The sequence below is a fragment of the Oenanthe melanoleuca genome, chromosome 28 (assembly GCF_029582105.1).
Source record: "Oenanthe melanoleuca isolate GR-GAL-2019-014 chromosome 28, OMel1.0, whole genome shotgun sequence".
Classification (NCBI taxonomy): Eukaryota; Metazoa; Chordata; class Aves; order Passeriformes; family Muscicapidae; genus Oenanthe; species Oenanthe melanoleuca.
Genome location: NC_079361.1, coordinates 3,303,748 through 3,328,257, shown reverse-complemented (window position 1 = coordinate 3,328,257; position 24,510 = coordinate 3,303,748). Strand labels below are relative to the sequence as shown.

The 24,510-nt window shown below is 52.4% G+C and overlaps 1 protein-coding gene across 4 annotated transcripts in view; it reads left to right on the top strand.

Annotated features, from left to right (window-relative positions):
- Positions 1 to 3,948: 3,948 nt before the first annotated feature.
- Positions 3,949 to 24,510, top strand: part of SBNO2 (strawberry notch homolog 2) — a 47,298-nt gene continuing 26,736 nt past the window's right edge. The window contains exons 1-4 of one of the 4 annotated variants that reach the window (XM_056512423.1): positions 3,949 to 4,055; positions 10,395 to 10,620; positions 11,894 to 11,973; positions 16,672 to 16,795. In XM_056512423.1, coding sequence (XP_056368398.1) covers positions 10,501 to 10,620; positions 11,894 to 11,973; positions 16,672 to 16,795 — 324 coding nt within the window. In that variant the 5' untranslated portion in view covers positions 3,949 to 4,055; positions 10,395 to 10,500. Of the gene's footprint in view, positions 4,056 to 7,402; positions 7,924 to 10,394; positions 10,621 to 11,893; positions 11,974 to 13,273; positions 13,473 to 16,671; positions 16,796 to 23,690; positions 23,908 to 24,510 lie in introns of those variants that run through there. The other 3 variants (XM_056512424.1, XM_056512425.1, XM_056512426.1) reach the window with 3 other exon arrangements.

Sequence of the window (24,510 nt, the reverse complement as noted above, 5' to 3'; positions counted from 1 at the left end):
CCGTCCCTGCCCCGCCGCCCTCGCGGTCCACCCGCCGCGCTGCAGCCGCTTCGGGTTTGGGGTGAACTCGCTCCCCTCGCGGTGTCCCCAGCCCGCGCGGTTGCACTCGGCTCCGGCCGTGCCCTCCTCCACAGCGTGGCCGTGTAAGTCCAGCCAAGCAGCTGCGAGAGCATCCCCAAAATAACGGAGCATCCCCAAAATAACGGGGGTATCTCCAAAAACCGGCACGGCCCGGGCTCCTCTCGGCGCTGCCTCCCCTTCACGGCCCCGGCCCCGGCAGAGACGCTTCTCCTGCGGGGATCCTCCGCTGGCTCATAAGGGTTGGGTCGCACTGCTCCGCTATAAGGGTCTCCTCCCGGTTCACCGGACACCAGAGCCCCTGCCCAGCCCGGGGAGTTGCGGTGTGACAGCTCCACGATGCCCCTGCGGCCACCTGCAGCCCCACCGTGCCGGAGGGTCAAACCCCTTAGCAAAGGGAGTGGAGCCAGACTCGGCTGGGATTGCAACGTGGAGCAGCAGCTCCGAGAGCTGAGCAGTTATTTTGAGGGAGGGCAGGACAAATCAGTAAGTTCTTCCTCTCCACTAGAGCTGCTGGCACTGCACGGATCCCCAAGCACAGGTGGGAGAGCCCTGAGCACGTTTTTGGGGGCCTGAGCAGGGTCAGACCCAAAGGCTCAGAGCACAGCAATGCTCCAGGGCTGGTTTGAGCAAAGAATTTGAGCCTGTGGAGGGTTGGGAGGAGGTTCCAAGGGCTCTGAAGAGGGGGTGCAAAGGAGGGGAGCTGCCGAGCTTTCCACTCCTGCTAGCACCGCCTTTCCCTCCTCCCTCAACGGCTTCTGTCACGACAGTGCCTGGCCCCGAGTGATTTACTCCAGTCTTGGCACCGAGTCCAAAGTGCTGGAACCCATCCCCGAAATTCTGGTAAGTGCTGTGCATCCCCTTCCCGAGGTGTTCCCAGCAGTGGGAGGGCAGGATTGGCTGGAGCAGCTCCTGGCACTCCACACTCTGCTCCCTTCCCATCTCACTGCCTGTTCTGCTCCCTTTCCCTCAAGGGTGGCAGAACAATCCCCTCTGAAAGGCAGAATCCTGCTCGACTCTCCAGGAATGGGCCACTGGAGCAGGGCAAGCAAGGACTCATATGGGGTGTCCCCAGGAGCAGCCCAGCCCTGTCTCCCATTTGGGCTGTGGGTGCATCAGGCAAAGCCAGAGGCTCTTGGGCTTTCCCAAATATTTGCACCAGCATCTTCCCCTCCAGTGGGGAAGTCACAAGCTGAGGGAACTGGCTGAGACCTGCCAAGCTCATAGCACATGGGGCACTGACAGCCCTCACTGTCCCCTCACCCTCTACAGCCCCACAACCTGGCTGGGGGAGCACAGAAGGGTCTATCCGGACATGGGATGGTTTTGTGGGACCCTGGCACCCCAGCATGGCCCCATCCCTGCCCCCTGCACGGCCCCAGCCCAGGGAGCCCCTCTGCTGCACTGCCAGGATCCTGCCTGGGGCAGGTCTGTCCCCTGGCTGTCTGTTCCTGCAGCTCCAGGGGCACAGGGCCAGCTGGCGCCATGGCTCTGCAGCCCTCACCCCACGGAAAGTCAGGGGATTTCCAGGCTCTGGGAAAAAACAGGAACTGGCAGCGAGTGACAGCAGCGAGGCACACCCCGAAATGGAGCTGCTCTGCAGCAGAGCCCATGGGATCAGGGACCCAAAACTCCCGTCTTTGTCCCCATTCCCTAAGACTGTGTCTCAGAGTGACCAGCAGCCTGGGAAGGGCTGTTCCAGGAGAAGCTAGGCTGTTTTCCAGGGACATTACTTCTGTACAGGGGCAAACAGACCAGGACACAACTCAGCCATGTCCCCACACCTCCCACCAGTGCAGGCACAGCCCCAGTGCTCCCAGCCCAGCCCAGCATCACTTCTCCTTCATCCCCACTTTGGGGTTTCCTGTGTGAATCGGGATTCAGGCTGGGATGAGAGGAGGAAGAAATCCTGGTGAGGGAAATCCAGGTTTGGTGGTTCTGAGAGGAGGCTGATTCGGTGCTGGATGGATCCCTGTGTGTTCTCCCACTGTATTTATTTATTTATTTGTATTTGTGTAACACCAAATAAAAGAAGTATCCCTGTAAGAAGGATATGTTGGAAAGTGTGACAAAATTGCCTTGATTAATTACTGTGTGCAAATGAATGAAGCCTGGGAGCAGCGGGATTAGCAGGAGGAGAAAGGGACTGTCACAGACCTTCCTGGTTCCCCCTTTACCTCTGGTGCATACCCAGTATTCCCAAGGACCTGGTGTTAACGTGGCTCCCATCTGCCAGCATTTCCCTTCTCAAGAATAAATCGATTCCCTCTGGTGTAAAAACAGACCCATCTGGGAGGCTTTCTGTGAGACCCCTTGGGATTTTGTTCCTACCTGGGACTGCAAAGATGGCATGAATCCAATGCAAGCAACGGGAAATTAAAAATACTAAAAGGCCTGGTGTGGGGAAAACAAGTGAGGAGCCCAGGATGGCCAGAGCAAGTCTTTCTCATTTAATTCCTACAGCAGGACTTGTGGCATGGGAAGCTGCTCAGGGTTTGAGTATTTCCAGCTCTCATGTGTCCTCTGTGGGTGGAACTGCAGCCCTGGTCCTGCAGGGAGGAAAAGTGAGGAATTTCCTTTCCTTTGGAGAGGAAAAGGACTGGACAGACTCCGCTCAGGCTGCGGGCAGGTGCTGACAGTGTGCACAGCCAAGGCTGCTCCAGGGACTTTGGTTTGCCTCCCATTTCCATCCCATCCCGGGATGGATGGATGGATGGATGGATGGATGGATGGATGGATGGATGGATGGATGTGGGATGCAAGGCGAGCACTCCGGATCTACACCGGTACAAAGCCTGCAGGAACGGGCTGTGCCGGCACCCAGAGGAGCCCCCCGGACTGGGTGTGGGCGAGGATCGCCGCTCCTGAACCGGGGCGAGGGGCCGGGCGGGGCAGAGGCGGCCCCGGAGGCTCCGTCTGTCCCGGGGGTTCCTTCAGCCCCGGGTCTTTGCCGGTCACCGGAGCCGCGGGCCTCGCTGCCCGTTCATCACCCGGGGTCGCCCTGGCACCTCCCAGCGAGACCGGGTTCCGAGCCCTGCCTCTCCTGCTTCCCGCTCCGCGGCCTGGCCCGGTTGCCCCGGACCCGGTTCTCCCGTTCCTCCGCTGCCCACTCCCGGTTCTCCCGTTCCCCTGTTGCCCACTCCCGGATCTCTCGCTGCCCCTGGGTCCGGTGCTCTCGTCCCTCCGCTGCCCACTCCCCGCAGGCCCGGTTCTCCGTTCTCCTGATCCCCCTGTCCCGTTCTCCCGTTCCCCCCACTCTCGGTTCTCCCATTGCCCCTCTACCCCGGGCCCGGTTCTCCCGTTTCCCCACTCTGCCCAGTCCCGGTTCTCCCGTTCCCCGACTCTCCTCAGTCCCGGTTCTCCCGTTCCCCGACTCTCCTCAGTCCCGGTTCTCCCGTTCTCCCGTTTCCCCAGTCCCGGTTCTCCCGTTCCCCCACTCTGCCCAGTCCCGGTTCTCTCGTTCTCCCGTTTCCCCAGTCCCGGTTCTCCCGTTTCTCCACTCTTCCCAGTCCCGGTTCTCCCGTTCTCCCGTTTCCTCAGTCCCGGTTCTCCCGTTCCCCCACTCTCCCCAGTGCCGGTTCTCCCGTTTCCCCAGTCCCGGTTCTCCCGTTCCCCCACTCTGCCCAGTCCCGGTTCTCCCGTTCCCCCACTCTGCCCAGTCCCGGTTCTCCCGTTCCCCCACTCTGCCCAGTCCCGGTTCTCTCGTTCTCCCGTTTCCCCAGTCCCGGTTCTCCTGTTCCCCCACTCTGCTCAGTCCCGGTTCTCCCGTTCCCCCACTCTGCCCAGTGCCGGTTCTCCGTTCCCCCCCGCGGCCCGCTCCCGTTCCCCGCCGGTTGCCGCCGCCCCTTTCCCCGGAAGCGCTGAGGCGCTCACACCAATGGCGGACCCGGAAGCGGCGCCAGGCGGCGGCGGCCGGGCGGGAGCCTGAGCCCCGGAGCCGCCGGGACCCCCGGCACCCCCGCGACCCCCGGACACAGGTGAGGGCCCCGCTCGTTCCCCCGGGGTTTGGGGCTTCCTCCCCCCCGGCCCGATCCCTCCGTGGGCGGGGGCCGGGCCGGGCCGGGGGGTTCGGTGGGGACGCGGCCCCCGGCCGGGCCTGTCCCGGGAGCGGTCGGTCGGTGCCGCGGGGAGCCCGGGGGCTGCGGAGCTCGGGCCGGGCCCGGAGCAGCCTCTGGAGACGGCAGCGCCGGCCCCGCTCCCCCTGCGCTCAGCCGCCCGTGTTCCCCACGCGTGTCCCGCGTGTGGAGCGGGGCCGGGGGCTCGGCCGGACCGCTCGGGGCTGTGCCGGCCCCGGCAGCGCGTCTGCCTCGGAGAGAGCCGGAGATGCTGCGGAGCCTCTGTGACCGCGATCCCGGCAAAGCCCAAACCCTCCAACGCTGTCCGAGCCGGGTCCGGACAGGGAATTGCCGCGGCACAGCCACAGCCAGCGAACCCTCGTGTTTCTGATTCCTTCCTCAGCTGCTTTCCCACTGAGCGCTGTGGAAACTGCACAGAGTCATACAGAATTCCTTGGGGTGGAAGGACCTCAGAGCTAATTAATTTCCACCCCCTGCCCTGGGCTGGGACACCTTCCACTATTCCAGGCTGCTCCAAGCCCTGTCCAACCTGGCCTTGGGCACTTCCAGGGATGGGGCAGCCACAGCTTCTCTGGGCAACCTGTGCAGGAACCTCACCATCCTTACAGGAGAGGATTTCCTAATATCTGATCCAAACTTCCTCTCTGTCAATGTGGATCCATGAATCCATCATGCACCAAGCTCCTGCTGTGGTGCAGCCTGTACTGATCCAATTCAGAGCCTCTGCAATATGGAACCAGTGCTGTCAGGCCGTTAACTGGGCTGGTACTGGAGGCTTCACCTTATAAATACTAGTGCCAGGTCTAAAACTCCTCAGAGTAACTGTAAATTCAGTGTAAGGACTGTGGCTCCCCCTTAGCAGGCTCAATTTACAGTAAAAATGAGATGGGCTGGGCAGGGCAGGTCCTGCAGGTTCGGCACTGGCATCCCAAAGCTGGGATCCAAACCCCCAGAGGGTTTTCTAGTCTGTGCACTGGCTCTGGGATTAATCTGGAGCACAGGAAGGTGTTGGCTGTGGCCAGCTGTGCCTCTTTGGGGCTGTTCCTGCTGCATGTCCTCATGTCATCAGAGCATTGAGCTTGTCCTGAGCCATGTGGGAATGGCTGAACCGAGAGCAGCTGGTGGTGGGAATATTTAAGTGGAAAATGATGTGCTAATACTGTTGCTGTGGGGTTGGGAGTGCTGTGTGTCCTGTGCAGCACTGCCAGGTTTTGCAGAGCTCCATAAGCTGCCAGCTGGAGCATTTGTAAGCCTGAGCTCTGTTATTTCTGCTAAAAGCTCTTTACTTGATGGGGGTCTGTTTGTTGGATGTTTACACCCTCATTTTCCTAAAATAAGCCAATACCTCTCTCATTCAAACCTTGCTGGGAGGTCTCTGCACAGGAGCAAACCACGCTGTCACTTGTCACCATGAGTGTCTGGATCCCTCAGGGATCCTTCAGGAAAGCCTTCCATGCCTGACTGGGAGGTTTCTACTCTCCTGAAACATTTTTCTGCTTAAAACTTAATTCTCTTAAGTCTTTTGTGGTTACATGATCGAGGTCTGTACGAGTGTGGGTGTGATCAAGGTGACCACACGCCTCTCATGGAGCAGGTGTGTGTTGAGTCTGCCTTGAGGCTGCCCTGATCCCTAGGGAAGTTTGCTTTGATGTCCTGAAGTGGTTTTTCCACCGTGAGTGGCTGCGTGTGAAACAGAACGTTGGGACCTGCTCAGGTCCAGAGGGTTTCTCCCAAGTGTCTCTTGGGGGAGAAACTAAGGAAAAAAAGTGTAAAGAATTTGGGACCTGCATTTTCTTGGCTTCTGACCTTGCTTAGCCAAGTTCTTTGTGGAAGGAGAGCAGCCCCAGTGCTCCCAGTGCCCTGCTCAGCCTCTGCCCCATGGTGGGGAGTGTCCAAACCCCTGTTTTTGGGAATATTCCACGTACCTGTTGTCTGAGCCACAGCCTCAGCCCTAGCTCTGCCTTGCAGGGATGTGTTTGTGGTTTGGGAATGTGGGTGAATTTACACAGGAACGTGCTGAGTTCCTTGGCAGTGTATGGGTGATGTCTGGGGAGGAGTTTTTGCCCTGTCCAGAAATAGTCCTGTGTGTTCTCCCAGGTGGAAAAGCAGGGACAGGTGAAATCTTCCTGTGGGGGGCAGTTAAAATTTTCTCCTAAAGGGGACTTTTCCTTCCAAAAAGCTGTATTTGATTGGTTTTCCCCTGTATGGGCTGAGTGTCAGACGAGGAGCAGCAAGGATCAAGCTCTTCCTTTTCCCTGTTGAAACTCTGCTGTCCATGGAGGGCAGGTTTGTTCTTTTGCCTGCACTGCCACAGCTCTTGCAAGAATCTCTGGAATTACCCAGATTTTTCTTCCCTTTCCTTCCAGATTAATTCCCACAGTTAATTGCTTGCATGTATTGTTCCACACTGCAGCTCTGCATTGATTTGTGGTGCCCAGGTGATGCCAGGATTTGCCCTGGAGCCTGGCAGTGCCATGCCCAGCTCCAGGGCTGCAATGCTTGTGTCCCAGGAGCCTTTTCCATGCTCAAAGCATTCAGGAGATCAGGGTGGTTCAAAGTGCTGGCTTAGGATGCCCTGAAGGGATTCAGTTTTCATCACCCACAATACGTGTTTTCCTCTCTGGTGTTCTCTGCGTTGGTGACGGGACTGAGTCCTATTCCCATCTTCTTGTTTGGTCTAAACTTCCCAAAAATACGTCAAGGAGAAGCATGAAAGAGGAACTTGGAGGTGCCTGGGTGCTTGAGATGTAAAACTGGCTGTTCAGAGTTCCGTAGTGTTGAGTTCCCATTTCTTTGGGGCTGTTACATCCTGACTGTAGAATTCCCACAGAATTCCCTCCAGCTGCAGCTCCGGTGGGTGCCTGTGCTGGGGGCCATGAGTGGGTGCAGCAGGCTGGGGACACTTTGGGGCTCCACTTCTGCTCTGTGAGGGTGGGCAGGGTGAGGGGAACTGATCCCTGAGCAGGAGGAAGAACAGGATCACATTCCCAAGGTGTTTTTATTGTTCCCAGCGCGTGGTAATTCATGATCGGCAGGTTTAGCTCCGGCTGCTCCGGGCATGTCTGTGGGTTTCTGGCTGTCTTCCTTTAACAGAGGCAATTTAAAATACACCAACAAAGGCTGGAACACAACAGGAGGAAGTGCTGGCTGCGTTTACTGGGTTGTTTTCACCTCTCCTGGTCGCAGTTATCAGTGATCCTCACCCCCTGCTCTGTCCATCCTGGTTACAGCACAGCACTTCTTTGTGTATTCCCAATTGGAAATTTCCTGCTGGAGCACTGATCTGAGAAATGCCTAAAAAGCTCAAGCTGTTAAAAGCCAAAAGTAGTTCTTTGTAACCTCTAGACATGATGAATTCCAGAGGAATTCCAGACTGGAGCTGCCCCACAGCCCTTGTGCTGACAGCAAACCTTTAAGCAAACTGTTCGGAATATTGAAACCATTCTGGAGCTCAGTGATAGGATGAAATCTCGCAGGGGCTTCGTCATCCTGTGCAGGGAGCTGCTTTCACTTTCAAACCTGGGCTGCCTGGCCAGGAAGAAATTCAGGATTTTCAGCGTTGTGCCCTCCCTGTGGATCTGGGGGATCGCTGCTGTTCCATAGTGCTGCTCCAAGAAAACGTGGCTGAAGTGGTTGAAGGTGGGAACAGGCTCTGTGTGCTGAGCTTTCCTCTCTCAGCCCTCTCCCAGCACCAGTGCTGGGACCGGGAGCCTCGTCTCCGGGGATTTGCCGTAACAGCGGAAGCTGCTGCTTGGTCGGAGCATGTTTGGTAAGAGAAGTGGTGGAAAAACACTTTAAAAGTTTGCTGTAGCTGTTCCCTCACATGTGTGGGCCTCTGTGTTATCAGTGTTTACCGGCCCAGCAGCAGGATGGGATGTGGAAGTGGAAGCACTTTGGAAGTTGCTGATTTTTACGGTTTTCTGTGATGTGGCTGCCGGGAGGATGGCGGGATGGGCACAAACTAAGGGCTGTTCCCACTTCTCTGTTCTCGAGCCGGGTGTTATCCTGCTGTTCTCAGGCTCATGCAAGTCTCTGACTCTGGATTTAGTGAGTTTTTAATTTAGTTTTTTCTTGGAATTTGGGAGTGTAAGCTGGACAGCAGCCCCTGGCACTTCAGCATGAGCTCAGAGTGAGAGCTGGGCCAGTCTTCACGTTCATCACCAGGAGCTCGTTCTGCAGCACAAAGATTTGGCAGGTGCAGGTTGGATTTTGGGGTGTCCAGCAAGTGCTGGTGCCGTTCTCCTGGGGTAAGGAGTTCCCTCAGCATCCTGCAGGATTGAGGCATGGCTGCAATGGTGCCATCTGTAGAGTGGTCTCTTGGGTGCCTCTTTCCCCCCCTGTTCTCAATGCTTGGATGTATTTTGTACTTGCACTACAGCCCCCCATGGACCAGCCCAGACCATTCCAGCTTTTTTGCTAAGCACTTTTCTTTCGTTTTGCCAGTGGGGTGTGATCTGTTGTGCAGTTTTCCTAGGGAACTGGTGTTGTTTTAGAAGCAGCCTCTGCTCTGCAGGGTCCACCTGTGAGATCTGGTGGTGAGCTAATGCAGAGCAGGCACGGAGGGATGCTGATATTGATTTTACCCTTCCTAAGTTCCTTTGGATATGTAAGTAAAGCTGAATATTTGCTATGGTCTTACGGGAATCTCTGCTGTTGATTTCCTCTCAAAAGCTGTTGCAAGTTGGGGAAAGAAAAAAAAAAAAAAAAAAAAAAAAAGAAAAGCAGCAAAACCCCTGAAGTCTGGTATAAGGAAGAGTCAGGGTTTTATAGACAGCAGAGCAATTGGTGACATTGGCTCTGAGATCAGCAAACCTCAGCCCTGCTTGGGTACAGCCAAGCAGGAATTGAAGAGAATCTCTGCAAAATAGAAAAGGGAGACTTTCTCCCTACCAAAAAACCAAAACCCTCCTTTGGGAGCTCTACACAGCATTCCATAGGTGGGATGTGAATGTTGAACTCTGCTTTTCACACAGAAGGTGCTTGACACATTTTTTGCCTGTGACTCCACCATGGGATTGGTGTTCTGGCTGGTCCCTGTGGTCCCTGCAGCCCTCCACAAGCCCCGCCCAGAGGGCACTGCTGGCACCACAGGAAGGCAGAAACAGTCACTTTAATTTCACTTTCCATTATAAACGCTGCAGTCATTTTGTCCACCGCAAGGTCACTTATTTTTAAAGGTTTTCAGAGTCAGAAATGGCTTTTCAAAAATATTCTTTGTAGCAAATAGTGACTCCTGAATGATCACAGGTGGCTCTTTTAAATTACAGCTTTGGTCTGTGCTCTGTAGGTGTTGTGTGTGGCTGGATTGCTCCATCCAAAGGTTTTGGCCATTTTGATTTACTCAGCTTCCAGGGAGGGTCAGGCAAGGCAGGAAGGGGCAAAAAAAGATTCAGTGGAAGTAAAGACATTGTGGATACTTTTCTCTGCTCCTCTGGTTGTAAAGGTTGCTTTCACCTTCTCATTTTTATTTTAACCCATTAAATCCAGTTGGAAATTGGTTTCCTGTGGGATTATGGAGAATTTAGAAGAAAATTAATCAGTTTGGAGGTTTTCACTGAGAAGCTGCACTGGAGGCAGGTTCTTACTGTGGGGTTAATCCTGCCAGGACAATGCTCCTGCATTGGATACCCTTTTACTGGCAAAAGGCAAAGTGTCAGAAGCTGATAAATTCAGGAATTTGTAGCTTTAATACTATTAATTTCAAATGAGTAACAAGGTATTGTTGGGTTTGACTGATGTGTGAAAGGTCTTGGTGCACAGCAACATCTTCCTTGGAACTGGGGAGACCCCAGTGTGTCATGGGGTGGGAGATGAGGGTTCACTGCTGGCTCAGCAGTGTCCCACCTCCAGAGCATATTTTCAGGAAAACAAGTGATGTAAGGGAGTTGATTACCATGAGTTTACACACAGGTGCAGAGTCTTCTTGTACATTGGATAAGGGAACTCCTGAGGCAGAGCCCAGCTGTGTGTGCAGCCCCCAGGTGATGATCGTGGGACCTGGGGGGCTGCTGGGGTGTGAAAGGCAGGAGAGGTGTGTTCCAGTTCCAGCCTGGGTGAATTCCAGGTGTGCTGGTAATGGAGAGCTCTGTTTCCCATAAAGCCCTCTCCTTTCTGTACAGGCAGCAGCTTTTCAGGCTGGTGGCTGTTTGCTCATCTCTCAGCTATGTTTAAGCTCACAAGTGTTGTTTTTTTATCCCCACCTCCCCTTTCACAAAACCTAAACGCGCCTTTCTTTCCCAGGCCAGGACATGGTGCAGGGTGAAAAGCACAGATAAAGACGCTCCCAGCACTCACTCCACAGCCTGTGCCACCCTCCAGAGGACTCCATGAGGCAGGACACGGGCTGATGCCCTCAGCTCACCCCGCCATGGATGGGGGGAACAGCTTCCCACAGCACCAGCAGCCGGGCGATGCCATCCACGGCATCCCCGGCCTCCGCTCCCAGCTCGCCGTGCCAGACGTGGAGGTGAGGCCCTGCACATCCTGGGGAGGGGGAGGCTGTGCCCAGGAGGGGTTTGGGCAGAGCAGTCTGGTCTGGTAGATCCTGGGAGTCCTGGTCTGTGTTTACAGCAGCGATTTCTAGACTTCCCAGGCAGCTGTGCAGGATCGATCGGCGGGGTTGAGGTTGAAGTGAGGAGGGAAAAGCAGGGCTGTGATTAAAACAAAACCTCTCTGAAAGCTGCTGGGTGCCAGCTCCTTGAGGAAGGACTGAAATGACTGAGAGAATCTGTCCAGGATTGCAGACCTTGTTCCTACCCCAGCACATCTCTACCAGACGTGTGAATCTGTGCCCAGGTCCAGCTGTTCCTGTTTCCAAAGCAGCAGAGATAAATAAGTTTTATTTGTCCTGATATAGCTGCTAAAATCAGGCCAGGTCCCTGATGCATTTGTCCAACAGGGCAAAAAGCAAACCCTGTCCCAAAATAGCTGATGTGTTCCTGGAGTTTTCTCTTTCTGTTTCAAACTCTGGAATGTGTCACATGCAGGGATGCAGGTTCAAGTGAGGCCCAAGTTCCTGTTGCTTCACATACAAGGTTTCATTGCTTTGGGCACAGAAAGAACAGATTAAAGGCTGCTGTGGAGCTAAGGAGATACTGTGTTCTCTCCTTGATTTTATTGGTGTGGGCTGAGCTAAGAGCTTCCCGTTAATTGGAGACTGTTCAGAGAAGTGGGAAGACAAAAGGCACAGAAGGACATTTTTGAGCGTGACCTCTGCCGGCCAATTTCAGGTTATTGGGTTGCTGCAGACATCCCACAGAGGCTGAATCATGGACTCATGGAATCACTGAGGTTGGAAAAGACCTTCAAGGTCATCAAGTTCAATCTGTGACTGATCCCCACCTTGTCACCAGCCCAGAGCATTGAGTGCCACATCAGTCCTTCCTTGGACACCTCCAGGGATGGGGACTGCACCACCTCCCTGAGCAGCCCCTGCCAATGCCTGACCATCCTTTCCACAAAGATATTCCTCCTGATGTCAAACCTGAACACCTCTTGGCACAGCTTGATGCCATTTCCTCCAGTCCCCTCAGAGTGTCCTGTGAAAGGGCTGGGGCAGGGGATTGACCCTGGTGACCATCTGGGGACAGTGGAGCAGGTCCCAAAGCTGAAACTGGGGTTGTGCTCGAGAGACAAGGAGGAAAGCCTCTGGGAAGCACTGAGGGAGGGAAGCCATGGGATCTGCAGCCCCAGGGAATGGTTCCAGGCCTCTGCTCTAACTCTGTGCCTTCTGCTTGCAGAATTCCATGCTGGCCGCCGACTCGTGGAGTAGCTGCTACCCAGTCTCTTTCCCAACCTCATCTTTCCCAAGTGAAAACCAGTGAGTGCTGTTCTCCATTGTCTAATCCCCTCTGCTCTTGCACACCCCATGATTCAACTGTTTCTTTACTACTTTCCATGTTTACTTTATTTCACGATCTGATGGGGAAATAATTGCATCATTCACTGATCTGGTGGCGTTTCAGACACTGATGCAGCTTGGAAACAGCAGCAAACAGCTTTTTGTTTTTAAAAATGAGATAAAACCTTGTTTTCTGGTAAACCTGGAGGCTGCAATAAGGGAGGAGCAGCCTTGGTTTAGGCTGGATATGTAACACTAATGGAATTCTTAACAGATCTGACTGAGCAAACACTGGGCAGTGTCTGCACAGATGTGGAGGAAGGTGTTACCTGTACCAGGTGTCAGGTTTTGGGTGAAGTTAAAATCCTTTGCCACTGGAAGTGACTGACACTAACAGCCATGTCATGTCTGTACTGAAAAACGTTGTTTTCCATTTTCCCTCTTTTCAATGAACCTCCATCCTGAATCACAAAGTGGGATATGGCAAATGTTTGGACAACATAAAGTGGCCTTGTGCCATCACTGAGTGGCTTGGATGGGGACTCTGGTGGGGCTGGGGGTTTGGAGGCTGATCCATGGCTTCTTTGGTCTCTGTGAATCCAGGGAGTGGCACAGATTCACAGGATGTGTTCCTTATCTAGGTCAGAGGTGGGAGGAAGGAGAATTGAAAGAAGCAGAATTCAACATCCTGAACTAACAACTATGTTCCAGGTGCCTGGAATTAAACTGGGGGTTTAATGTAACCTCCCTCCTAAAGGGATTTTGGCATCTTCATGGTGAGATCCCTCCCTGTGAGGGTGAGAGTTGCAGGCAGATGGGAGCAGTGAGGATCAGCTCTGTCAGGGGTGAGAGGAATAATGTCCCTGTGTTGGTTCTGCTGCCCTGGTGGCTCCAGTCCCCTCTGGCCAGCAGGAGTGGATGGACAGGGCAGTTCCCCATGAGAGGGTAGCAGAAGCTGCCCCACAGGTGCTGAGGGAGCTGGGATGTGCCAGCTCCTCCCCACAGGAGAACAGGAGACTTCTCAGATGCATTCAGGCCCTTTGCTCTTGGCCAGCCTGGCTGATTGGAAGGGGCTGTGCTTTTTGAGCAGGATTCCTGTAAATTACACGTTGTGAATCCTCCAGAGAGCTATAACAGAATTTCTGTTTTGCTGCATTGAACCACAAGATTAGATTGTGTTTATCTATTGCATTGGAGCTTTTTGTTTTTTTTTTTTTCCTTGACCATTTGTTCTGGTTTTGCCCCTCATTCTCTTCCTGTTTGGTGCCGCTGGTATCAGCACTGACGGGAACATTGCAGCCCAATCCTGCAAGGACATGCCTGTGTCTGACACAAACCTGGACTTGCTGCCTTTGCTGGAGTTACTTCTGGAAATGAGGCCCATTGTAGTAATGATTTGCTAGGGAATGATTTAGCCAAGGCTGCACCTTTAGCTTCCTGTTCTTCATACCCCAGAAGCTGTAAAAATCACCTTTCAGGTGAGATTTTCCTTATCTGCATTTCACATTAAAAAAAAAAAGTCTGTGCTTTTTGTATTTGAAAATGGCACTGACTCTGTTTTTGAGGGGGTTACAGGTAGGAATCCTCAAGGAATGGAAACATTGAAAAGTGGGATTTTAAAGGCAGTTGTAATTGTAGCCCATGCTGTAACACAGGAAAATGCAGCTGGCATTAGAGGTGTGCACGTTTTTCTTCAGAATCCTTGCAAAGAAATCTCATTTGCAAGTGGCTGTGTTTGGACAGGGCTTATTCTCATAGCAACACCTTTATCCTGAAGCAGGTTTTTCCTGTTTCCTTTCAGGAGTTCACTTTCATGCTAGGGAATTTCTTTAGAAGACCCCAAACGTGGCCTCTTGGGTTTAGATTTTCTTAACCTGACAAATGTCAACAGTGTATTAAAACCTCCCTGAAAGAGCCGGGGAGGTTCAGGGCTTTGAGAAGCAGCAGCTCAGCTCTTTTCTGAGGAAATTATCCCTGCAGAGCTCAGCTTCCCTTGCTGCTGGAGGCTCAGCACGTTCCTGGCTGGGGGGGGATCTGGGGCAGCCCAGTTGTGCTGTTGGATGAGGTATCACAAAGCTGCAGCAAGGCTTTGTCCCCAGTTTCCAAAACACATGACCCATTTTTTTGCTGCTTTTATGCCCCATTCCACCTCTGCATGGAGCATTGCTTGCTGAAATAGTAAAGCAGGTTCTGAAAAGCATGGATTGCTGTCTGATGAGGAAGGCAAGCACTGGGCTGGTGCTGAGACAGCCTGTGGACTCTCAGCTCTCCCTGACCTTCCAGTGGCTTGAGATGTGAAGTTTGTGCCTCTGAGTGGAGGACAGAGGATGGAGCCTGGCCAAAACACACATGAGAGGTCTCAGAGAAGTGGCACTGTAGGCCCAGAAGAGTTTTGGATGCATTGGGTCACGGATGAGCAGCTGGAATGCAGCAGAATTGCAACGGAGCATTCCTCTTCATGTGGCTGGTGTGATGAAACCAGCATAAATTTCCTTTCTGGAATGTTTTTGGGTTGTCCAGTGAACCCCCTCAGCCTCTGAGGAAAGCTGCTGACCCACAGTTTGCCAGGAGCTAAACCCTGGGGAGGCTGAGCAGGTGGGGACAGGGCAGTTTGCTGTGGGCTGTGTTCACACCTTGGCTGTGACAGGGTCACTGACCTGATTCTTCCAGTTAAAGCATTTTTGTCCCAGTTTAATTCAAGCAAACTTGTCAATGGCTCTGTGCCAGCCCTGCAAATGAGGGGGAACAGCTTTGAATTCTGACTCAAGGGCAGGTAAAGCCCAGCTCCAAAGGTACTGAAGGGATTTGGGGGCTTTCCAAGGGGATCTCAGAGTGATGCCTGGAACTGCTGTGGGCTCTCCCTGCAAACTGCAGGAGCCAAGTGCATCTCACATGGACAGATTGGAAGACCAAGATTAAGGGTAACAAAATACCAAGCAGAGCTGATCATTCCACAGCAGGCCAGGGAGGCTGGAGCTCTCTTGTTCTCCTTCTCATTACCTTGACTGACCCCTGTCCAGGCCACAGAGTGCCAGGGAAACAGGAGGGGGTGTTCACTTTTCCAGTAAAAATAGTTTTCCTATTCCTTGGTTAGTTCCTTGGCACTGGCCAAGCTGTGTCCTCGTGTGAGAGATGGCGAGACCACAGCAGCCTCGACTTGAAAGCCTTTTAAACCAGCCTTTTCCTGTGTGGAAATACATCCATTCCCAGAATTTATGCCCAGATTTTAATTTCCTTGGATGGATTACAAAGAGCTGACAGTCAGGGCTCCAGTGGGAGCTGGGATGTGCAGGTGTGTTCACACAGGGTCTCAGGTGTCTCTGCAGCAGGTAAAGCCATGGCAGCACAGAAAAAAAGGAAAAGAAATTAAAGGAGGAAGGAGCTGTTTGTTTTTTGATGATTTTATCTTTAGTGATGGGAAACTAGCAGGAGCTGTTCATTTTTGAGGATATTATCTTTAATGATGGGAAACCAGCAGGAAAAATGCATTTATCAGAGGAGATAACTGTGTTTGCACATAAATCCACATGTAAATGTTCACCGGGTGTGTTAACGAGCTGCTGGCCACACATGGCACCTTAATTACTTAATAATCCTTTGGCAGCTTGGCATTCCCAGCTCCTGGGCAGGAGTTCAGTTCAAACTCTGCTTTTCCCTCCTCCAGCACCCCCATTCAGATTTCTGGCTGTGGGTTCTTTGGGCATGGGGGGAAGAACATCCAGGTCCAGCTCCCCACAAGAGGAAACCACCCAGGCAGGGTGGATGTCCCGTGGCTCCAGCACGAGGTGGCAATTGCCCAAGCAGGAGCACAGCCCCTTACAGGAAGGATTACCAAGCACATTCCTTGCTCCTGCAGGAGAGGGAAAAGGCTTGTGCAAACCAGGAGGTGGCGTGGAGCAGAGGCCAGCAGCTGCTCCTGGGCAGGAGGAAGGAAACTGGGCTGCTCTCGTGCAGTTTTTTGCCCCTGGCTGCCCGGAGGAAGCGGATGCTTGGCACAGGGAACAGGAGGAAGCTGGCATGGCCCTGCCCAGGAGCAGCAGGCAGGATCTCTGCTTTGCTCCCTTGTTGGCTGAGCAGAGATCTTGCCTTTCAACTCACAGCAGTCACATCCCCAGTTCCTCTCTCTGGGTAACAGTTCTCCCTGTGCTTCCCAGTCTCCATTCTGACCTGCCTTTGGGGTCTGTGAGTGGTGAACCCCCTGCCCAGGTGGGTTAACCCCCTGTCAGAGCTGCTTGTGGGGCTGTTTTGGGGCTTTTGTGACCCCCAAACTGGCTTTCAGGTGTGATGTTTCCCTGCACCTTGTGTCCTTACGTGGTGTGACTGGCAGATCCACCACACCCATCACTCTGGGACGTCCCAGGGCTTCATTCTACTTTGTCATCAGGGCTGAAATATTGGGTACTGCAAACCATTGTTATCTATTAAATCCTTCCTGCTTTACACAAATTGCTCAGAATTATATTCTTAATTCAGTCTTCTTACACTGCTGAGTTTGGGAAGTGGGACAGAACTGGTTGAGATATTATTTTGCCATCTCTCTTCTGGATAATATCCAATAATACCCCTCTCCTCTATGTGACATCCTGAAGTTTCAGTTTCACTGCTGCCAGAGGCTGAAGTGACCTGAGAAGTGCTGGGGACTGACAGGGAATAACTGCTTCTCCCATTTCCTTACAGGCAATATTTTAACCCCCCTCAGGACTTTTATATGGATTCCATCAGCAGACCACATTTCTTGGATACAAACTATGCAACTGTGGACCCCACTGACTTCTTACCAAAAAATGGGGATTTTCCTCAGGTAAGTGCAGAGTTCCTGATGTCTTTGGGGAAAAATGGGGCTTTGGAGTGCTGGGGGTTATTTTTCAGTGTTGCATTATTGAGGGAAAATGAAGAGATGGGTGATAAATTTGTCCAGTCCCAGAGAGGAATTGTGTGCAGTTGGGATCAGTGCTCTGACACCAGGAATTAGAAAGGTGTCCATGGTTTGGAAGGAGCTTCTCTGTGGTAAAACTGCTTCTGTATTTTAAAGGGGTGTTTGGCATAAACACTGGCAGTGCTGGGGATGGTCCTGGCTGCAGGAGGGTCCCAGAGTGTGAATTGAACAGACTCTTATTTCCCTCTCAAAATACTCTTGTGCTGCACATTCTTCCTCACTGGTTACAAGTGGTGGATTCCTGAATAGTGAATATTTAGGGATTACATCAACTCAGTGCCCAGCATTCCAAGAGTGGAGCCAGGTCAGTTGTTGCAGAATTGAAGTGTGGGAGGAGTGAGCAGTGACCCCGAGTCACTCTGTGTCTCTGGGGACCCAGAGCTCCCTCACCTCGGGGATCTCTCTGGGTGGGAAGGAGCTCTTTCCCTGGAGGTTTTGGAATGTTGCACTTTTGGCAACATTTTATGGTAAGATTAGTCAGAAAAAAACTGCAAGTAGTTGATATGACAGAGCTGACTTTGGAATAAAGAAGGGATGGGCTATATCCTTTCTAGGAATTAATACAGACATTTGTGTCTGCTGGTGTATGTATTAATTCCCCCTTTGTTGTGTTTGGTTTCTTGGTGTGGTTAAAGAGTGGTTTTGTCCCTCCTTAGGGCTCTGATTTCTGCAGGTGTGGATGTGCAGGTGCTGGGGTTTTGTGCATTTTGCCACTGGTGTGTTCCCCCCCCCCATCCATCTCCCCATGCCTCATGTCAGGGACCCACCTGGGCAGCCAGTGGGCAGCTGCTGGTCAGGGTTTTCTGGGCTGGATTAAACCAGATAAATAATTGAATCACAGAAGCATTGATCTCTGCCTTCTGCAGAATTAATTGTGGGAGGAATGAGGCAGAAAGGTGATCTCATCAACTTGTGAGACCATTTACTGGGCTGCAGTGGGAAGGGGAGAGGGGTCCCTGCCCATAGGTCTCACCTCCAAGTCTGGTGGGGTTTGGTTGATGGGTTCAACGGGAAAAGGGCTTAATTATTTCTTTAACTTATGTATATTCTAGTATCTCAGTGGTCAGTCAGCTTCCTTCCCTGCTGCATCACAGAAATTGATCTCAGCCAGCTTGGAGGAGCAGATTTTTTGGGGTCCTTTGTGAAAGGAGATGCTTTGTGTTGGCTGGGTGAGAAAACAGCAGGAGGTTCTGAGGCAAAGCAGGTGTGAATGACCTCAAATGATTCCCAGAGCAAGAAATAATTATTGTGCTGCTCTTACCCTTTGGGAGAGGAAGCCGTGTGTGGGAGTGAGGTGATTTTGGGCAAATGGGCTTTTGTTTGGATTCTTCCTTTCTGTAGTGAGACTGCACCTATTGCAGTGCCTGCAGCTGTTCTGCCCCCAGTATGGACACAGCAAAGTGTCCCCTGAACCTAACACAGCCAAACCAGTTCCTTCACTGGGCTGTTGTACCACCAGGCAGTGCCATGTGCTCCCATGAGGAGCAGAGCAGCTTTATGGTGCTTTCCTGTCCTGTTCCATGGTGTGTCTGGAGCTCCCCAGAGCCAAGGGACAGTGCTCAGTTATTTCCCCTCTGGGGCTGTCTCTGGAAGAGGAATCTTCTAACAGCTCATTCTGCAGCATGGAGCCAGGTCAGCCTTCTTGAACACTCAGCTTTGGACTTCTGAGCCCCCTGCACAATCTCTCCTGGTGCTCACTCGGATTTGGATGCACTAAGCACTGACATGGAAGTCATGGATAACCCTCAGGGGTCTCTGAGCCATCCAGCATTGCTCATCCAGAGGAAAGCTGCAGCTCTGCTCACAGGAGCCAGAGTTGGAGCCTGGCTCTGCTAGAGCAGCAGGCCCTGAACTGGAGACAGTGGCATCAGTCTGGAGCCATCTGGGTGTGTCTGGAGCTTTTCCAGCCCTTTCTTCAGCAATATTTTCCACTCTACTGATTTCTCATTGTCCCAGACGCCAAATTGTTAAATATTAACATTTGTCTTGGGGAGCTGAAACGTGCCATCCAGGAGGGGTGGGAGCAGCTGGGTGGTTCCATCTTTCCAGGTGGCTGTGCAGGAAAGTACCTGTCTTTTCCAAACTTCCCTGCTGCCATGGTAGGACTGGCAAGGGCTGGTCCAACAGTGCCAGACAGGGCAGTGGAGCCCAAGGGGCAACATGAGGAGTCTGCTGCAGATGCTGGTAAGAGATTCCTGATCCAGTCTGTGGTCCTTGGGCAGGCAAAATGGATCAGGTGCTTGTGTGAGGACTTGTGTTGCCTCCACACATGGATGGAGGCTGTTCTCTTGGCTTTGCTCTCATAGCAGAAGCCAGAATTTTGAGGAAGAAGGATTTGAAAGATCTAAAGAGGAAATGATTGAGGCATTTTGTGTAGCAAACCCTTTCTGTTGGTGGCAGTGATTGTCCACGTGCCGTGGGGTTTGGAGAGTGGGAGTTCTGGTGCTTTTTCCTCTGGAATTGGCATTTCCCCTCCTCATCCTTCCATATTTTGTTTTGGGAGTCCTGCTCCTGCAGAGTGCAAAAGGCTTTGCTGCCCTGGGGATGCTGAGAGTGGGAATTGCCCCATTTTCTAATGCCTCTGGGAGTTTCTCTGTAGTTGAACCATTCACCTTGCTGAGCAGGGAAGGTGCCTCTCTGCATGGCCAGAACAGCCTGATGTGAACTTGAACTTATTTCCTCCACAGTATTCTTGTGTTCTGGCTTGCTCCTGGGTGATTCATCCTTGCCGATCTGTTGGCATTTTTTATATAAACAAGTGGCTTGAGCAGAGGTTCAGAAAATAGTTCTGGGAGGCCACGTTGGGTCTGACAGTGTTTCTGGTCTTGGGAACTGTTGTCTTCTGCCAAAGTCTCATCCCAACCACATGGTGCCATCTCCTTATGGAAAAGTCTACAGGCTGCCCACGTGTCCTTACAAATCACAGTGCTGAGAGGAGCAGGGTTTGGTTTCTGTTGCTTCCCTCCCTTCCTGCTGGTTATTCCTGCAGTCCCAGGTGCTGCTGAGTTGGGACCTGGCACTCATGAGCAGCAGTTCTGCAAAGCCACTGTGGCCATGGTGGTGCTGTCTTGTGACACTGATGGTGAGAGCTGTTAATTGCTATAAAAAAACATTGAATCCAGGAGGGTTTAACTTTTCCTCTGGCCTGTAGCTGTGTCTGTGAGTTGTCCCTGTGAGCTGTGTCTGTCCCCAGAGCCTCTAGGAGAGCATCCCTGCCATGTAATACCTGCTGCTCTTGGCCACCACAGGTTTTTCTTTACTTCACTGCCCTGGCCAGTTTAAAATTAGTTGAAACAGACTCTGCCTGATTCCTCTGAGCTCACTGTTATCTCTGATGGCTTTTGCTGACAGTCTGTGTTCCTTTGCCTAATTTTGTGTGACTTGTGGCTCCAGAACAAGACTTTGCTGAGCAGACAGCAAAGTCAAAAAACCCCACACGGCTCCTTCTCTGTGTCCTGAGGTCCACTGAGAAATAAACCTGGGAGGGGGAGCAGCTCCAGGGGAAGGTGGAGCTGGGGACATGGTGAGTGTTCAGGGACTCTGCAGATTCTTTTTCTCCCCTCAGTGAAGCAGCTCTGGGTGTAAATGCTTTGGGAGGAACTCTGGTCCCCTTCTTAAAACGTGGTTTGTGCTGGGGCTGGAGGGAGGAGGTGAGGCTGGATGGATTTATCCTGTGGGCCAGGAGGAGCTGGCTGCTCCCAGGCAGAGTCACCTTCAGTAAAGATGCAGTTCCAGCCTTGTTTGATCTGCTGTGTGATGGGGGCTCCTGACCACACGTGTTAATCATAAACCAGCCCTCTCCTCACCACCAGCCCCTTGCAATCTCCTGTTAATCTTCCTTGTTAAAGCAGGAGAAGAAATTAACCTGCTCTTAAAAAAAGTATTAATTTTTAGAAGTGCTGCAGTGCACAGAGCTGGGGTGATTTAGGAGAAATCAATGCAGCAGTTATTAAATTACATGGAACACTTGGTTGTGGCTGAAACAAAGAGTTTCCTGGAATAAGAAACGTCCTGGAACTTCTGTTGTTGTCTTGGAGTTATGTCTACAGGGAACACAGACATTAAAATCCATTTGCAGGCAGTTACCTGGCTCTTGGCCTTGGGTGAACAAGTGGCTCTGCATGCTCGTGTCTTTGTTTCTGCACTGCAGGTTTGGGGTTTGGGCTGATGTAATAATGCTTTATAACCCCTCTGGGTGAGATACCTGACACTTCCTGCAGGCCTGGGGTAAGGAAAGTGAAAGCTGTGGTTATAACAACTCACTGTACACTGACCAAAGGCTTGGGGTGCTCTAATTGAGCTGGTTTCCAGGAGGGAGGGAGGTATAATTTGGCTTTTGAGGTATAATTTGTTGTCAGTGGATTGCAGGATCCCCCTCAGATGCCTGTGGCCCTGGGGAAAGGGGTAAAAGAGCTTGGAGGGCTCAGAGATCCCCCCCCATTCCATTCTTGGTATTTTCATCTGTGTTGCTGCCTCCAAGCAGCAATGTCCACTCCGGGCAGGAGGGATGGAGATTTGCCTTCTGAGGTTCTTGGCAGGCACCATTCCCTGCCTCCTCTCTTCCCAAGGCCAACAAAATCGGGAAAAGCCAGTCTGAAACTCTCAGTGCTCTTAAAAGTGCTGCTAATAGAATCCAATAGCAGACCATGGTTGAAAATAGATGCTTTAATTTAAAGCAGAGTTGATCTGACTCAGGGGGTGCAGAAGGTTCCCCATCACAGCAACTCCCAGGGCTTGGCTGGAAGGGGAAAAATCAGATGTGAGTGCTGGAATAATCCTGTTTTCCTCATCCCTGTCTGTCAGCACACGTGTTCTGGGTGAGCTGTGGGGAGGAGGATTGCCTCTCCCCTTGGAGAGGCTGGGAACATTCCAGGTGGAGGTTCCACAGTGGTTTGTCTTCCCCGTGGTGATTACACTGCTGTGGTCTTGCCAGATCAATGCAGCAGCCCCGGGTGTCTGCACTGTGCTCCCACTTCCTTCAGCACCACAGGTCTCCCTTGTCTGCATTTTGCCCCACTGACAGAAAAGGAAGAGGAAATAATCCACCTGCTCTTCCAAAGGTTGCACAAATTGCACAGTGGTTCAGTTAAGGTCACACAGCAAGTTGCTAATTAAGACATTTCAGAAGCTAATTCGGCCTCTTTGCTCCAAACCTGTCATTAAAGCACCTGCCCTTAAATACAGCAAATTCAGAGAAAAGCAGCCTTGAGAACCCTCAGCCTTTCTCCACCCTGATCCTGCTGCCCACACAAACCAAATTCTGTTGTCACTGTAGTCCCTGCAGGACGTTCTGCCGGCTCCCAGGGAAGCTCTGGCTCCCAGGGAAGCTCTGGCTCTCAGGGCAGTGCTGCTTGCAGCCTCCACTGGGAGGTGAGATGGGTCCTGGGAACAGGCAGAGCCCAGCAGATGCTCCAGCTCCTCCTGGGAGCCCCATCCGTGACTGCAGACCCTGCCATAGCTGCAGCTGTGCCAGGGCGTTCTTCTTTCCCGTTTGCTTCTTGAGAAAACCTCCTGGACTCGGTGTGAGTTGATGTCTCAGTCCCTGTGGAGCCCTGCTGCAGATTTTTGCCCTGTGGGTGGTTTTCCAGCCTCAGTACCTGGCGGGTTTTCCTTGGAGAGACCCATCCTCCTTCCTCATCTGATGGCATCAAGCAGAATTCCTTCTCTCAGCTCTCCCTGGAGGGCTTTGTCTGCTCCTCTCTCACGGCGCTGCTGGGACTTTGTGCCTTCCTTCACTCCAAAGCTCTGTTTTTTTGAGAAATGCCTGATAAACACGGGATTTCCCAGCTGCTCCCAGCACAAGGCTCAGAGAGGAGCTGCCTCAGCAGTGACAGCACAGGCACCAAATCCTGCCTCAAACGTGGAACAGGGATGAGCTGTGCTCCCCCAAAGCCGTGCCATGGGACGGGGAGCAGGGATGGAGAGACTGAGAGCACTCAGGGCTGCTCTCCCTCCCCATTCCCAGCACGTGCACTGCTGGGTTTGCTGGGCAAACTGGACCTGACCCCGCGGCTCTGGGGCTGCCACCAGCCCTGCCAGGGAAGAGCAAACAGGAGCCTCTTGCACCCAAAGCAAACATGATAGTTCCCAGGGATTTTCCAGAGGGTGGGGGATTCTTTGGATCATTCCTTTAATCTGCAGTGCCTTGGAGGAGACCTTCATTATGTTTACATCCCTTTCACGTGACCCTTTTTGTGCCTTCCAGAAATTTTGCTTATTTCTGTTACCAAAAACTTAAAATTAAAAAGGAAAGCCTTGAAAAGAGAAGGCAACGGTCCCTGGGAAATAACAGCGATCCGGGGAGGAAAGGGAAGAGAATGAGCCACTCCTTTGGATTTCTAAAGGCACAATTTGGGGTGGGGCAGACTCCAAAGACAAAGAAAGCACATGGCTCTTGGGGGGACACCAACGTGAGAATACTCCCCATGAGCTTTGTCACTTAAACCACTTCACCTGAGCCCTGAAATCGGGGAAGGGGGGTCAGGAGGGCAGAACCCCCAGCCCAGGAGAGCCAGGGGGACAAAGCCTGGCTTTGGGAGGCCGGGGAGGGGAGCAGAGGGAGCCCTGTGGCTCTGCAGAGCCCGGCTGTTTACTGTGCTCTGTGGTTGGATTACACCACGTACAGTAATTCTCCTCGCACTGCCAGTAATTTCACTGACTTACCAAGCAGGCATCATTTCCTGAAAGTCAGCCCTGGACTTAGAGGAAGTAAGAGCCCTCTGGTCGTGACTAAACACTCTATGCAAATCTCCGGGCACAGGACGGCTCTGCCGGGCCCTGAGTCTCCATTTTCCCTGCTCTGGCTGCTGCATGTTGGCTTTTAAAGCCCCCGATGAGCCCTGGCTGTGAATGGACCTTTCTGCACTCTGCGCTGAGCACCCTCCCCCTGCTGCTGCCTCCCGCGCCGACAGCCCCCCGAATGCTGCTCTAAAATGTCCCAAATGCAGTTCTGGCTGAAGTTCCCGTCTCTCTACAAGGTAAAGCCTCATTTTTCCTGGGTTTTTCCTCCTCCTCCGTGGAATTCCTCCTGTGTTTTTGGTCGCCAGGGCAGTTGTTCCCCAGTGGTTGTGGAGTTTTGGGAGTGACGCCTCTCTCCACGTTGGGTACCGGGAATAGATTTTTATTTTTATTTTTTTTTTTTTTTCTTTTTTTGTCCCAAAGATGTGATTTGTGTTTTGCTGGAACCTGCATTCCTGGACGCTGTTCTGTCAGTCAGAACTCGGGCTCTGAGTGTGGGATTTGGAGGGAAGCAGCTGTCTGAGGATTGATCTGTGTGTTTGTGTAGGTGTGATGGCTTTGAGGGGTTTTATTCCCAAAGTTGATGTGCAGGAAGCGAGGGGAGCACCATCCAGCCAGAGCTAAACCCTCCACACTGCCAGTTTATTGCCCCAAATTTAGACAGATTTTGGGGTTTGGCAGCTAAAAGATTTTACAGGGATCATCTGCAGCTGCTTATTCGGTCACTCTTGAGTAATAATTTGCTTAATCTGTTTTGAGGTGCTAAATCTCTCTTGGCTGGCAGTGTGGCTGTGGTTGTGGGTGTGTATTTGGGTATATAGATACGGTTTTGGGTTTTTAAT